Below are 13,875 nucleotides of genomic sequence, written 5' to 3' on the forward strand. Positions count from 1 at the left end.
CCATATACGGCAAGGGGAAAAACTTGTTCACAACTAAGGTGTAAATTAACAGATATCAGTTTATCTATATCTAGACGGATCTTTAAATTTTCATACTGATACGGATTATAAATACCTGTGAAATTTTGTACATTTAGGCCATTTTGAATTCAATTATTAAAATAATAAAATTCTTGTTACTCGTGCTCGATACCACGACACTATGTATTGACACTTTGTACCCAAATTCACCGCAAATCTTAAATCTTATAGCAATTTTTGGCGGTGATAACTCGACCCGGGTAATTGAGGTTACCGTCCCCCTCGTATTTGTTAATTACATCCATTGTTTTCCTCTTTTTTCGTCAATGAGACCATTTATTCAACTCCCCTCTCTTCTTAAAATTATCGTGACTATGTGATTTGATTTAAAATATAAATTCAACAATTTAAGTTACTTTATTTTTAACCTGCTGCAAATAGACCCATAGTGAATCTGAATGACACGATCTCTTTTGTGAATATGTGTTGTCTCTGGTATCCCTTCTCTCTACAGAACAGTCCCCTCAGTCTCACCATACAGTTGTGGAAGAATGTCGAATTCACAAAGAACATGAGAGGAATCAGAGTGATGACAGTCATCAGATCCACACCTGTACTGAACCATGTCACTGGGTACTTGATCTCCTCCTGGTGTGAAAAAGAGCAATTTCACAACAAATAACAAAACATTTCTTCAAAGAATTATCACAAAACTTGATACATCTTGACAGGACATGCGAGATCTGCCTTGAGTTTTATTCAAACACAAATGACTTAGAATGATCTCGTTAGCCCTAGTTAAAGGTTGATTCAAATATTGCAAACAAAACGGAAGTACTCTGCATTTCCTTACAAGATTTGTTGCATGATCTGAAGTTCTTCAGTTACTGAGGAAGCCAACTCCGCTTGACAAGCCTAGATGACACCTTGATCTAATGGTTAACTCTTATATTTTGTCCAAATATCCTAAGAGGACATAGAATTGATTCATAAAAATTTTGGCATTTAATTTTTGTTGTAGATACTATATAATAAAACATAATTTTTCTAACAGCAAATGATGCTAAGCAAAAAATTTTTTCCGCAAATGACCGGTTCCTTATCAATCCAAATTGTATATTGAGTTAAATCTTTAATAATGGGTGAAATTTGTCGCCGCTTTTTTTACTGTAAAGGTAAGGACAATGCCAAAGGCCTTGCTGCGTTACCACACAAAACTGTTTCTGAATAATAAAAACTCATTTTCTCATTAAACGCAGAGGCAGAGTGTACACGGGTAAACGAAACCACCCAAGCGTGCGCTAAACTAGGAAACTACGAAAGAGCAGACCCGAAAGCAAAACAGAACTGCTATAAACAAAAACTACTGTTTAAACCTTGTAACAAAAAGTGATAGTAAAACTCGTTTTAAAAAATTAAGATCTGCAGTCAATTGGAATCTAACTTTTTACAAGGAACGGAAGTGAACTGAACAAATTATGCAGGTAAAAGCTCCGCACATGTCTGGTTCTACACATTTGAAAGCTGAATAAAATGAAGTTTGTGTGTTTCACAGATTACAGTGAAGAATCAGATAAGTTGTACCGGGTTCGCTTTTCTAAAAAAAAAAGAATAAGAAAGAGGGGAATGAACTTTCTGTACACCACAACACCAGAGAGAACCACTGAAGTAATATTAACTTCAAGCAGACAAGGAAATTTAACTCCAACATTCAATCTGCGTGATAAAACACATAGCCTCAGAATAGGAAACTCTGAAAAACATTGAAATATCAGGTTTTCAAGAACTGTATTATACATTTTGGAGTTGAGTAAAAAAAACCTACTCACAACCAAAGTATGTCCTCCACCTTGTTAATTTAGTGGTGTCTGCTTGAAATAGTTAACTTAAAATATGGCTTTTCATTTAGGATTATCTTTTAATTTTAAATGTTTTGACATCAAACCTTTGTTCAATTTGTAATATCTAATTGAGACTTAACAAACTACGATTTTCATCTTCGAAATACAATTGGTCGCTTAAAAAACAACAGTAAAACCAATTACGCGTAGTATCAACTAGTAATTTGCACCGGCCTTAAGAACTCGTGTTTTTCTGCAAATAACGTTTTCTATTGCTGAAAGTTGCGGTAGCAACTGGAGTTCTGCGTAAAAGTTTCAGGCAACAATTAGGGCTTGTTAAACTTATACTTAATTTTTTTCCTGTAGGTGTGCTGCTGAACTAAAAATTTTAGAATTACAGATAAATCAGAATTTCATTTGGCCCATCATTCTCTGTTCTTGAGGTCATTATACCAATAGTTTTTTCAATTTCCACCGTCACTGCTAATCTTTATCACAGAAGAAAAATATTCGCAAAAATTACTCACGCAAGATCTCAAAAAGACAGCTTTTAAAATGACTAGAGAGTTTTTCGACTTTTACATGGTTACAAAAATGCTTCAGCAATCTTATTGATCTCGTTACTGCATTAATACGGTCTCTTTTTTAGCACGACAGGTAAAGGCGGAAGAAATTTGATCCTTTCAGTTGGGGCAGAAGTTGGCAATGATCGGAAAAGCCAGACGAAATCTGGCCATTAATGGAAACTTCGAAAGATTTCGAAAACGCGCGTTCAGATCTTGCCTGCTTTTAGGCAAATTAAGAGATATATGAGTCGCTTCAAAAATAGCTTTCCGTGGATCTTGAATTGTGGCCAAAAAACAGACCGTGTGATTTCCAGTGGGACTGACAGCCCAGCTTGGCAACTGCATGTGGAGACCCTGCATCCAGTAGATGACTGTGAACTGCATTAGGATAAGATAGTATGGAATGAAAGAGAGGAACACAAGTAGTAGTCTCAGGTATCTCTTCACACACTCCACCACGTCTCTTCTGAACTCCCCTCCGTAGTCTAACATCACTAGGTCTAGTCGGGATAGTTTGTCAATTTCTGTACCGAGAAATGCCGACAATGAAGCTGAAAGTTCAAAACAATTTTATAAGCTTAATTTTGGTTTTTTCACTAGATCTTTTCTGTTAATGCCCAACCTCCAGTACGCATTTTGCAAAACGACGACTTGAAATTTATGCAATTTACTTGGAATGGCAAAGAACTGTCCTCTACACCAGCACGTCAGGTTGGGGCTTGCAAATATGATGTACAAAATTAATAAATTAAGGCCGCCCTGTTCGCGTTATAAATTTCTCTCTCAAATTAGAAAGAATAGAAAGGACTGTATTATGAGACGGTTAATTTCTTGTCTAATTGTCCAATACAATTTATAAAGACATAAAACATAAAATGAAACAAAGCGTGCGTAATATTTAAATGGATATATGCTCACTAAATATCAATGAAAACAAAACCAAATCATATTTATAAAAGGTACATAAACTTCAGAGCTTTTATGGTAAGAATCAACAGAATCGTCGTTTAAGTTAACTGCATTTCTGTTTTCTTAATCAAATACAACCTTTCGTACAGGAAATATAAATACTTGAATAAATTTAATACTGGCAAATATATGAAAGGTGTATGTAAAATGACCAAATATGATTGAAACAGATCAAATAGCACTATACTAGCTGAGATTTGAGTACACAATCAATAAACAAGTACAATTAAGGTAATATGAACTAAACAACAGGTTTTCACTTTTCCAGGTATGTCCAAATTGGGGCTAAAATATACGGTTTTTTGACAATAACTCAGAAACTAAGAAAGAAAACAACACCAAGTTTTGTGAGTCGATAGACATTGATTGGATACATTTTGTGTGTGAAAATGTGGGTTCTATCTTAAAAGGCTGAAGTAGGGCTACTTTTTAAATTCTATAAGCAATCTTAAAACATGGGGAAATTTTTCAAATGTAAATAGCTCCCACAATAATGATTCAAATTTCAGCAAACTTGGCAGTGACTAGCACTAGTCTACAATATAGCATATGAAAAAAGAATGAACTTAATCGAACATGTAGTTTTTGAGAAAATGAGGTTTAAATATCAGACCGCAACATAGCCGGCCCTATTTTGATTCCAGCAAAATACTTTCAAATGCGGTCAATATCTATTGTAATAAGTTTAACTAATGGCCGTATATAAGTTCCTTTAGCAGTTTTGATTGTTGCCATTCTAGCTATTTTATCGTCTCCTTCATGAAGCTTCTGGATTCTGGCTAACGGGTAGTTGAAGTAGCTTTCTTTCTCATCAACCAACCAGACTAAGTCTCCCACTTTGATGTCCGCGCTTGATTCAGTTCTCCATTTTGCTCTGCGTTGGAGTGGTGGTAGATACTTGCGCATCCACCGCTTGCATAGGGCTTTCAATTGCTCGGTGATGTGTCGGAACATTTTTCGATATAAAGCATTGTTATCGCTAAATAGAGAAATGGGCCATGACACGTTTGCTCCCCCAACAAGGAAATGATTCGGTGTTATCGTATCCAAATCGTCAACATCGCTACTAACTGCTGTTAGAGGTCGATTAATGAGTAGTTGTTCTGCTATGCAAAATACTGTTGAGAGATTTTCTTCTTTCAAGGATGCTTGGCCCAAAATTTTGAAAATCGATCTTTTGCTCGATTTCACTAATGACTCCCAAGCGCCACCGAAATGTGGAGCTGCAGGGGGGTTGAACGTCCATTGTATACCGTTTTGTGCTAAATTGCGCTGCATTTTAGAATGGTTTAGTTCTTTGAAGGCCGCCTTCAATTCGTTCGCTGCGCCTACAAACTTAGTCCCGTTGTCAGAAATTATCGTTTTCGGTTTCCCCTCTTCTCGCTGTGAACCGATGAACCGCGTCTAAGCAAGACTGTGCGTCCAGCGATTGAACAATCTCCATGTGCACTGCTCTGACGCTAAGACACGTGAATAGACAAATCCATCTTTTCACTGTTCTTCGGAAGAGTTTAATTGAAAACGGTCCAAAGTAGTCTACTCCGGTGTTTGTAAACGGCGTTACATTATCTTCTATTCTGACTACTGGTTAATCTGACATCATTGGCATCGATGTTTTGCTTCTCTTCAATTTACAGTGTAGACATTGGTGTTTAACTGATCTCAGTGCGTTTCTTAGACCAAAGCTTTCTCTTAATTTCAGCTCTAATATGTTCAACACCTTGGTGATGATTGTGCTTATGCTGAAACTCGAGATATAATTTAACTGCTGGATGAGAATGTGGTAAAATAACAGGATGTTTTTCTTCAAAACTGAGGTTTGCATGTCTAAGTCGACCCTTGGCTCTTATTAGATTTTTGCTCAGAAACGGATTCAGAGATTCAATTTTACTGTTGCTTTTGACAGAGTCTCCTCTCTTCAACGAAGCTATTTCGTTTGTGTAACTATCTCTCTGAACTAACTCCCACATTCGGTTCTCTGCTCGGTCAAGCAAATCGGTGGTTATTTCTTTTTTTTCGCATTTTTCAGATTCAATATTCTCGCAAAAACATTTCTCGGTATTCTTAAGTTACTGAATCGTTTCCAGTTAATTGGATCTGCTTTTTCGTTCGAATTACTGGTAAAAACCTCTTTTCGATCAGAAACTACTTCTTCTTGCTCCCAATTCTCTGTTTCGTTAATTTTGCTCTTTAACCATTCCAGTCCGTTTATCCAGTCACTTTGCATCAGTTCATTTATGGAGAGACCTCTCGTTCCCAGATCAGCTGGGTTGTCAGCTCCAGCTATATGTCTCCTTTGATCAACTGTTGAACTGTCTAGGATTTGTGTTACCCGGTAAGCAACAAAAGTAGGCCGTTTTTTGTCAAAATTACGCAACCATTGTAAAACAGTAGTTGAATCGCTCCACAAACAGATTGACGCAATCGAAATTCTATGTTCCTTCAAAATTACATCTTTAATTCTGTTTGCTGTAACTGCTGCCATTAACTCTAAATTTGGTATAGTATGGTGCTTCATTGGAGCCACCCTTGTTTTTCCAACAACGAATCTTATTAGTTTATCGCCGTTCGGTTTAGTGATTAGAACGTAACTTACTGCACAAAAGGCATCTTCCGACGCGTCTCCAAAGACGTGTAGCTCAACTCTGTCACAAGATTCCTGATTGTACCATCTTGGAACATATAATTGTTCTGAGTTACTCCATTCTTGCAGTCACTTGTTAAACTCGGTGTTTATATCTTCGGCTATCGGCGAGTCCCATTTTTGACCCTGTGTCTGCCAAATTCGTTTCATTAACATCCTTCCTCGAATGACAAATGGTGCCATGAATCACAGAGGATCGAACACTTGCGACACTGTTGATAAAAATTGTCTTTGCGTTCAATTCGTTTTCTGCGGGAACTCTTGGTCCTTCCGAACAGTTAACAGATCATCGGCTGCTATCCATTCAAGTCCCAAGACCTTAGGGTTGTCTTCTATTTCTATTGGTGTAATTTCACTGTTTTCAAATATTTCTTCGAAATTAGAGATTCATTTTGTGAGGCTCAAGCCTTTTTTTGTTAGCAATGATTTAAGTTTATGGATTATTTCAGATGCTTGTTCAGTTGTGTGAACCAAGAGAAGCATATCGTCCACATAAAAGTTATCCATCACCACTTGCGATGCAATAGGATGTTCCAATTCAAACAGTTTTGCACACTGCTGCAGGGCATAATTTGCACATGTTGGAGATGAATTAGCTCCAAAAATGTGCCGGTTGTACTGGTACGGCATCAGTTTACCGTCTTCATCTGTCTACAGAAACCTGAAGTAACGTCTTTGTTGTTCAGGCACTTAATTTGCAAAAACATTTCTTCAATATCTGCAGTTAGTGCAACACAGTTTTCTCAAAATCTGAACAAGATTCCAATTGGATTTTGCAAAAGATAGGGACCTTTCATGAAGACGTCAATCAGGCAGTATCCTCGAAACCTTTTCGCAGCATTGCAAACTCCTCTTACTTTCTCTGGTTTTCTGGGGTTTACAACTGGATGATGAGGTAGATACCAAACATCCTGACGTTCAAGTTCAGCTTTTGGAAGCAAGGAGATGTAGTTTTTTGCTAAATCCTTTTTAATTGAATTACAATACTTCAATTTTAAAGACTGGTTTTTCGCTAATCTTCGTTCGAGCGATCGTAGTTGTCCGAGGGCTGAAGAAATATTACAATCAAGTTTTTGTTCTTTTCCCGTAAAAAGCATTTGAACTTGGAAACGTTCTGGTAGCTTTAACGTTGTCTTCTCTAAAATTTCAAGAGACTTATTATCTTCAAGAGTTCTGCTGTTTACTTGAAATGTTGTGCCGTAGGATTCGATTTCCCACCACTTTCTCACACTTTCTGTCAGCTCTTGATTCTCTTGGCTATCGTTGCTTAGGAAACTGCTCTCTGTCTTTTCACTATTTGGCAGTGGACCACTTAGCGTCCAGCCTAATGGGACTTTCACTGCCCATGGATAATTATTTCCACAATATTTGTACTCTAAAGGTCTTATTAAGGAGTAAGCATCTTGACCAAGAATCACTTTTACCTCTTTCAAGTCAATTTTCTTCAGTCTTATGCACAATAAATGAGGATAACGTTTACTTAGCTCAATTACATTGTAAACCGAGGTTCCAACTACAAGATCTTTATAACTACTGGCTATGATTTTTATCGTGTCGCTAACTTCATCCGCCGGCCCAACCTTGACCGGTACTTTCAAACAGTCGATTGACTTCGTTCCATGAATCCCAGTCATCGACATCGAAGTATTTCTTCCTTCAAGACGTAGAGGTTGTATCAAATCTTCGTCTATCCAAGTCTGAGATGAGGCGGTGTCGCAAACAGCTTTAGTTTCGACAAAACTTCCGTCTTCAGCGTAGATGCGCAACGGTGCAACTTGGAGGAGTCCTTTGACTGACCAAGCTGTCTCATTTGCCAGGTTGGTTTCACTTGTTTGATCTGGTGACTGGATTAACTCGTGTGTCACAGTTTGTCTGTTGTGTAACATTCGATTGTGATTTCTTTCACAGCCGTCTATTCCGTATTTGAGCTTCCATTTGCAATCTCTGGCGGGATGCTTTCCCGTCAAGCATTTGAAACAGAAGTTAGCTTGTTTCACCGCTTCTGACCGTCATAGAGAGTTTTTTGAATTTATTACACTTCCAAAGCGGATGTTCTCCGTCATCGATATGGCATTTCTGAAATCTTATTTCTCTATCGTTAGTAAAAGTAGAAATTTTTGGTTGATCTCTACTTGATCTGACGCTATTTTGTTTTCCTCTGTACGATCTCTCTGGAAACTGCTTTGTTGCTGCAGTTTTCATTTGTTCTTGAACTAAAGATTCTTCTTGTAGCCATTCGGTCAATTCAATCAAATTGGGCCGCTTCGACCTATGCGACGCTGTTTCAATGTGTGTAAACCATCTGCGTTTTATGTCTGCCGGTAGTTTATTAACTATCATGTCTAGATTACTTGATGAAAACAAATCGTTGCTGTAACCGAATTGTTGCAGAACATTTACAAAGTTTCCGACTGTGTCAACAAAAATAACAAAACTCGAACTATCGGACGGCCGTAAATGTGGATGATTTTGAATTTTTGTCAATTGCGATTCTATTATCAAGTGCGGCTGACCGAATTTGCGCTCAAGTTTTTTCCAAGCCGTGTCATACATAACTCCCGAATAACCCATAACAGCCAGCGCTCTTTTTGCCGGCCCAGTTAATAGCGTTTTTTAATGCGTCATTTTTTCGTCGTCTGATATGGTACTACGATCGACTGTCGACAGAAACATGCCACTCCATTATGGCCAATGGAGGGGATCGCCATTATATTCTCTTAGCTTAAGTTTTGGTAACGTGCAATTGAATGCAGAACTTACTGGATACATATCATACTGATTAAAGCCGTGTTTCGGACTTGATTGCGAAGTATCAGAAGTTTCAATTTTACTATGCTGCACTTGGTTTGAGCTCACCAGTCCCGGAAGTTGTCTGACTGGAGCACTGCTAAAAACACCGTCTCTCTGAGAGTTGCCTTGTGACATCAGTGACCCTAGCCAGCTGTTACTGTATTTCCGCTGAGATGAGGCTGCAACATCGTTTGCCTTTTGTTGATTGTCACCCTGTGCTTGAATAAGTTTCCTGTTTTCGCCCAAATAGTCTTCATCGTCACTGCAGCCGATATTGCCCAAGAAGTCTCCACCGTCTGGTTCAATTGGTTTTTCCAAATTTTCAGGTTGAAGTTCGTCTTCCTCGTCGGTGTTAATTTCGAGTTTCAACATTTCGAGTGTCCTCTGCTCCTCGAGTTGTCTCAATTGCTCGTCAGTCTCTCGAGCTCGTCTTTCCTGTTCAATTCTCAACTTCTGCATCTGATATTCAAGCCTCAGTTGCACTTGGCGTTTTCTTTCAGCTCGCGCTTCTTCCCTTTGTGTCAATTCATCTTCCGTTGAAACATCGGGCAAGACATCTATCGATTTTGGCTGATCGGTTTGTGTCTCAGTTGCGCTGGTGTTCTGAGTTGGCTCAATATTTTGTCCTGTTCCCTCCTCGGCTCCATTTACGGATGAAACAAGTGAAGGCGTTGGTTCTTTGACAAAGCTCACTGACTCTGCCGTCTCCATTGACTTCTTCTTCTGGTCCCACAATGCCAGAAGTTCTTTTCTTTTCAAAGACAAGTTTCTTTGTTTCTCTTGCAGATCTGCTTTGTGCTTCGATGAGACCCGTGTGCTGTAATGTTTCATCTCTTCAACTAGTTGCTCGTCGAGGGCAAGATATGTATCAAGATTGGTTTTGATGCTCGCTGCTCTATTTAGTTTTGAGCCAAATTGTCTTCTGAGTTCTGCTCTTCTCATTTGAAGATAATTAAATTTTTTCTGTATTCCTTCGCCAATTTGATAATGATATTCCACATCTTCCACCGTTTCGAAATCAGTTGACTGATAAGATACACCACAACTGTGGGCTCCAGAAGGACTCTGTTGCTTTCGTCCAAACATTTTCGAGGTTGTCCGGGTCGGCGGACCAAATGATTGGGCCTTTCTTAGGTTATCAATATAATATCCAAATAAGTTTTAAGGCCGCCCTGTTCGCGTTATAAATTTCTCTCTCAAATCAGAAAGAATAGAAAGGACTGTATTATGAGACGGTTAATTTCTTGTCTAATTGTCCAATACAATTTATAAAGACATAAAACATAAAATGAAACAAAGCGTGCGTAATATTTAAATGGATATATGCTCACTAAATATCAATGAAAACAAAACCAAATCATATTTATAAAAGGTACATAAACTTCAGAGCTTTTATGGTAAGAATCAACAGAATCTTCGTTTAAGTTAACTGCATTTCTGTTTTCTTAATCAAATACAACCTTTCGTACAGGAAATATAAATACTTGAATAAATTTAATACTGGCAAATATATGAAGAAAGTGTATGTAAAATGATCAAATATGATTGAAACAGATCAAATAGCACTATACTAGCTGAGATTTGAGTACACAATGAATAAACAATTACAATTAAGGTAATATGAACTAAACAACAGATTTTCACTTTTTCAGCTATGTCCAAATTGGGGCTGAAATATACGGTTTTTTGACAATAACTCAGAGACTAGGAAAGAAATCAACACCAAGTTTTGTGAATCGATAGACATTGATCAGATACCTTTTGTGAGTGAAAATGAGGGTTCTATCTCAAAAGGCTGAAGTAAAGCTACTTTTCAAATTCTATAAGCAATCTTAATACATGGGGAAATTTTTCAAATGTAAATAGCTCCCACAATAATGATTCAAGTTTCAGCAAACTTGGCAGTGACTAGCACTAGTCTACAATATAGCATATGAAAAAAGAATGAACTAAATCGGACATGTAGTTTTTGAGAAAATGAGATTTAAATATCAGACCGCAACATTTGGACAAAAAAAACGCTTAACCAATCGATTTGTGGCATATTTAGGTAGGAAGCCTATCAAACCACAAAGTAATTTGCGCGAAACAAATCAAAATTACCTGAAAAATTATGGAATCAATATATAGTTTATGATAATATAAAAATGGAAACAGTTTCTGAATACGATTTCTGGTCAGATTCGGACTGGCAGAACAAGTGTAGAACTGACACCTACCTAGATCATATAGCTAGCCATCACGCGAACCGCTATAGGCGAAGAACAGGCGGTCACTGGATCTGCCAGGCGAATCAGGCCTTATTTAGAGCGAAAATCCCAAGCAACTCCAGCCCCGCAAAGACGCGACAATCGTTTTTTATTTGGTTGGGCTTTTTGTTTCTTTTCCTGGAGCTTTTTTGTTGATGCCCAACCTCCAGTACGCGTTCTGCAAAACGACTACTTGCAACTTGCAATGTTCACTTGAGTTTGGATCTTGCAAATATGATGCACAGGATGAAAACCTACGATAATCGTGCTTTCAAATTGTTCTCTCATTAATAGCGGATATAGGATAGAAAGGGCCAACCTATGTTGAGATTAAAAGATATTCCAGGCAATGGCGACCCTTTAATCAGGCCATCTCTAAGCACACAGGCAGGGGAGAAAATTGCGGTCAAAATTACAGCTGTTGGAAATTCTTTCAAACTTACGAGAACTCGAATAACTGTGAGTGATCATGGGCAGGTTGGAACACACCAAGTTCTGATTAGAGACCACCTGGAGCGCAGAAATGTCTGGACAACGATATGAGCTGGGTCGGCTAAGAGGTTGTTTTGGGTTCTGATCATAGACTTGGGAACGAAAATGTTTTCCATTGGTTTTTGTCACTGTCTGATAAAGCACATTTCGTTTGATCACAGTCAATTTTGAATGTTTAACGCACAAAAGTTTGAAAAGTGGTTTGCGTTGACTCTGTGCTATGGTTAGACGAATGTCTGGGCAGTGGTCTTATTTGAGTCTCAGAGCTCAGTTTGACCTGAGATGGTGATCTGATAAGAACTGTTTTTACCATTAAATTAAATCTGTGTTGACAGCCCCCCCTCCCCCCCCCCCGCCCTAAATTAGGTTACAAACTACTGCAGCATCTTCCAACTGCATCACTGTTTCAGCATTATAAAAACTTCTTGCTTGGACTATAATGAAAAAAGGCAGAAATGTTTTTAACCTTCTCTCTCTCGACGTTGTCGTCGTTTCGTGTCATCCGAGAAACTGGCCGAGATCACTTTTGTCAACGTCTGAGTCATATCAGGCTGCCTCTCCCTGTAAATATACCGCGCCCGACCGCAAACAAAAATAAACATCGATAAACACAAACAACCAAAAGCAGTGACCAGTGGCCATAACTGTTTATGCGTAATAAACGATTCACCGTAACTGATTACGTAACAACTTACGACAGCGCCGAATCGCATCATCCAATAAAGAATGTGAAAAAATTTGGGTGCCATTTCGGCACTGTTGGTTTGATCGGCTCCGAATATTATCATGTTACCCGAAAGCACGCCCGAACCCAGCCCGATTATGAATAATGACGTCACTAGCAGAGGCGAACATGCAGCACTGTTTTTGTCAGTTTGATAATCGTAATCATCGTCATTTCGATCAGGTCCGTGATGAACAAAATTTGAAATTTCACAATCTAAGTTATCAAAATTGGCACTTTGTGAAATAATTAGTATTACATAACCAAGGATGTATATTACATAACCGACAAATATTGTCCAAAAACGGGTAAAGTATGTATCTGATAACCAGCTAGTTATAAATGCAGTGGAGTATTGGAAAACATAAACCAGAGTTATAATATCAAGTGTTTTAACCGCCGTCCACGCATAAGGGTCGTTATTGGCAACAGGTATGAACGAAAAAATAACGGTATGAAAAGCACAACTTTCAAGCAAAACTGATAAAAATATAAATGACAGGGCTAAAATACATCTTCGATGTTCGTAATATAATTGGGCTTGAAATGTGTGGTGTTTATTTTTGCCCCCCTCAAGTTGGGCTAGAATTGCTTCGGGGTCGACGCTGGACTCCCCCAACATTCCATAATAGGATTCAGAACTGATTACACATGTTTTCAGTTGCCAAGAGAAGATTTGAAAAAAAAGTAGTTCGTGGGTAAGTTCTGTTCGCCCTAAGCTGGGGGCAGAATAGATCCTTATAATATCACGCAATGAAATTTTTAAAATTTTTTTTATTAAACTCTTATACACAAGCTGAGCAAAGCCCAACAAATTTTGAATAATGATTCTATCAAGCAGTAGTATGTTGTTAAATAGATGCTTCTCTATTTGTCTTGGTAACTGAAAACGGAGTAAAAAAATGATTTCCTTGAAACGTTCCCAACATCAACAGGGCTGATTGGGTCACCCTGGATTAGAGTCATCTCACTACTAACTCGATCTTTGCTCTTTCTCTTCTGTTTGCTACTACCACTACCAAGAATATTGCTAATAAACGACATCAATTGCCAAAGACCCTACGTCATAAATCAAATTTAGTTTCATATGTCGCACAATGATGCAATATAGTCACGCAGAACAAAATGTAGAAATCATAACAACCAGAACAAAGTAAAAATAATTGGAAAGAAATCTAGAAAGAGCGCTGACGGTACGGTTTTACTTTTATCGATCTACATTTGGTGTTGACCTTTTGTTTGGTAGTAATTTCAAATGGCTGTTTGTAGCCTTCGAGTAAATTTTAGACTTTAGTGAGAGTTGTTTCTGACAAACAATAATTCATAACATCAAAACAAACTTTTGTTTTGTCATTCATGAACCATTCAAATATCTATGGGTTCAATTATTAACCAGTTGATCAAAAGCATTTATATGGAACGTGAAAAAAGAACTGAAAAATGAATTATCAAAGAAAGAGATTCGGCTAGTAAAAAACGATTTGAAAAATTTATGACGATTTTAAATTACCCAAGTTGTGGAACCAGACATTCGGTCTAGGTTGAATTAAATAAAATGCAAAAAATTGCGTGATTGCCA

At 37.9% G+C, this 13,875-nt stretch overlaps 1 protein-coding gene across 2 annotated transcripts; it reads right to left on the reverse strand.

The window, feature by feature from the left end:
* Positions 1-413: 413 nt before the first annotated feature.
* On the reverse strand, positions 414-13,627 carry LOC142357325 (solute carrier family 15 member 4-like). 2 transcript variants are annotated; one of them, XM_075408974.1, is made up of 4 exons: positions 13,275-13,627; positions 12,039-12,937; positions 2,729-2,979; positions 414-669 (listed from the first exon to the last, which is right to left on the reverse strand). In XM_075408974.1, the coding sequence occupies exons 2-4, from the start codon at positions 12,916-12,918 to the stop codon at positions 445-447; spliced, it is 1,356 nt and encodes a 451-aa protein (XP_075265089.1). In that variant the 5' UTR covers positions 12,919-12,937; positions 13,275-13,627; the 3' UTR covers positions 414-444. The 2 variants fall into 2 exon arrangements, with proteins under 2 accessions (XP_075265089.1, XP_075265088.1); XM_075408973.1 differs by lacking the exon at positions 13,275-13,627 and having other exon boundaries at positions 12,039-13,050.
* Between the last annotated feature and the right edge of the window lie 248 nt (positions 13,628-13,875).

The sequence above is a fragment of the Convolutriloba macropyga genome, unplaced genomic scaffold (assembly GCF_964194025.1).
Source record: "Convolutriloba macropyga unplaced genomic scaffold, txConMacr16.3 SCAFFOLD_764, whole genome shotgun sequence".
Taxonomy (NCBI): Eukaryota; Metazoa; Xenacoelomorpha; order Acoela; family Convolutidae; genus Convolutriloba; species Convolutriloba macropyga.

Coding starts and splice junctions, on each gene's coding strand:
- LOC142357325 (XM_075408974.1), bottom strand. CDS start 12,918: ATGTTGGGGGAGTCCAGCGTCGACCCCGAAGCAATTCTAGCCCAACTT. Junction 2,980..12,038: donor ACAACGTCGAGAGAGAGAAG/GTTAAAAACATT, acceptor TTGAACTTTCAG/CTTCATTGTCGGCATTTCTC. Junction 670..2,728: donor GTCCCACTGGAAATCACACG/GTCTGTTTTTTG, acceptor TTTTCACACCAG/GAGGAGATCAAGTACCCAGT.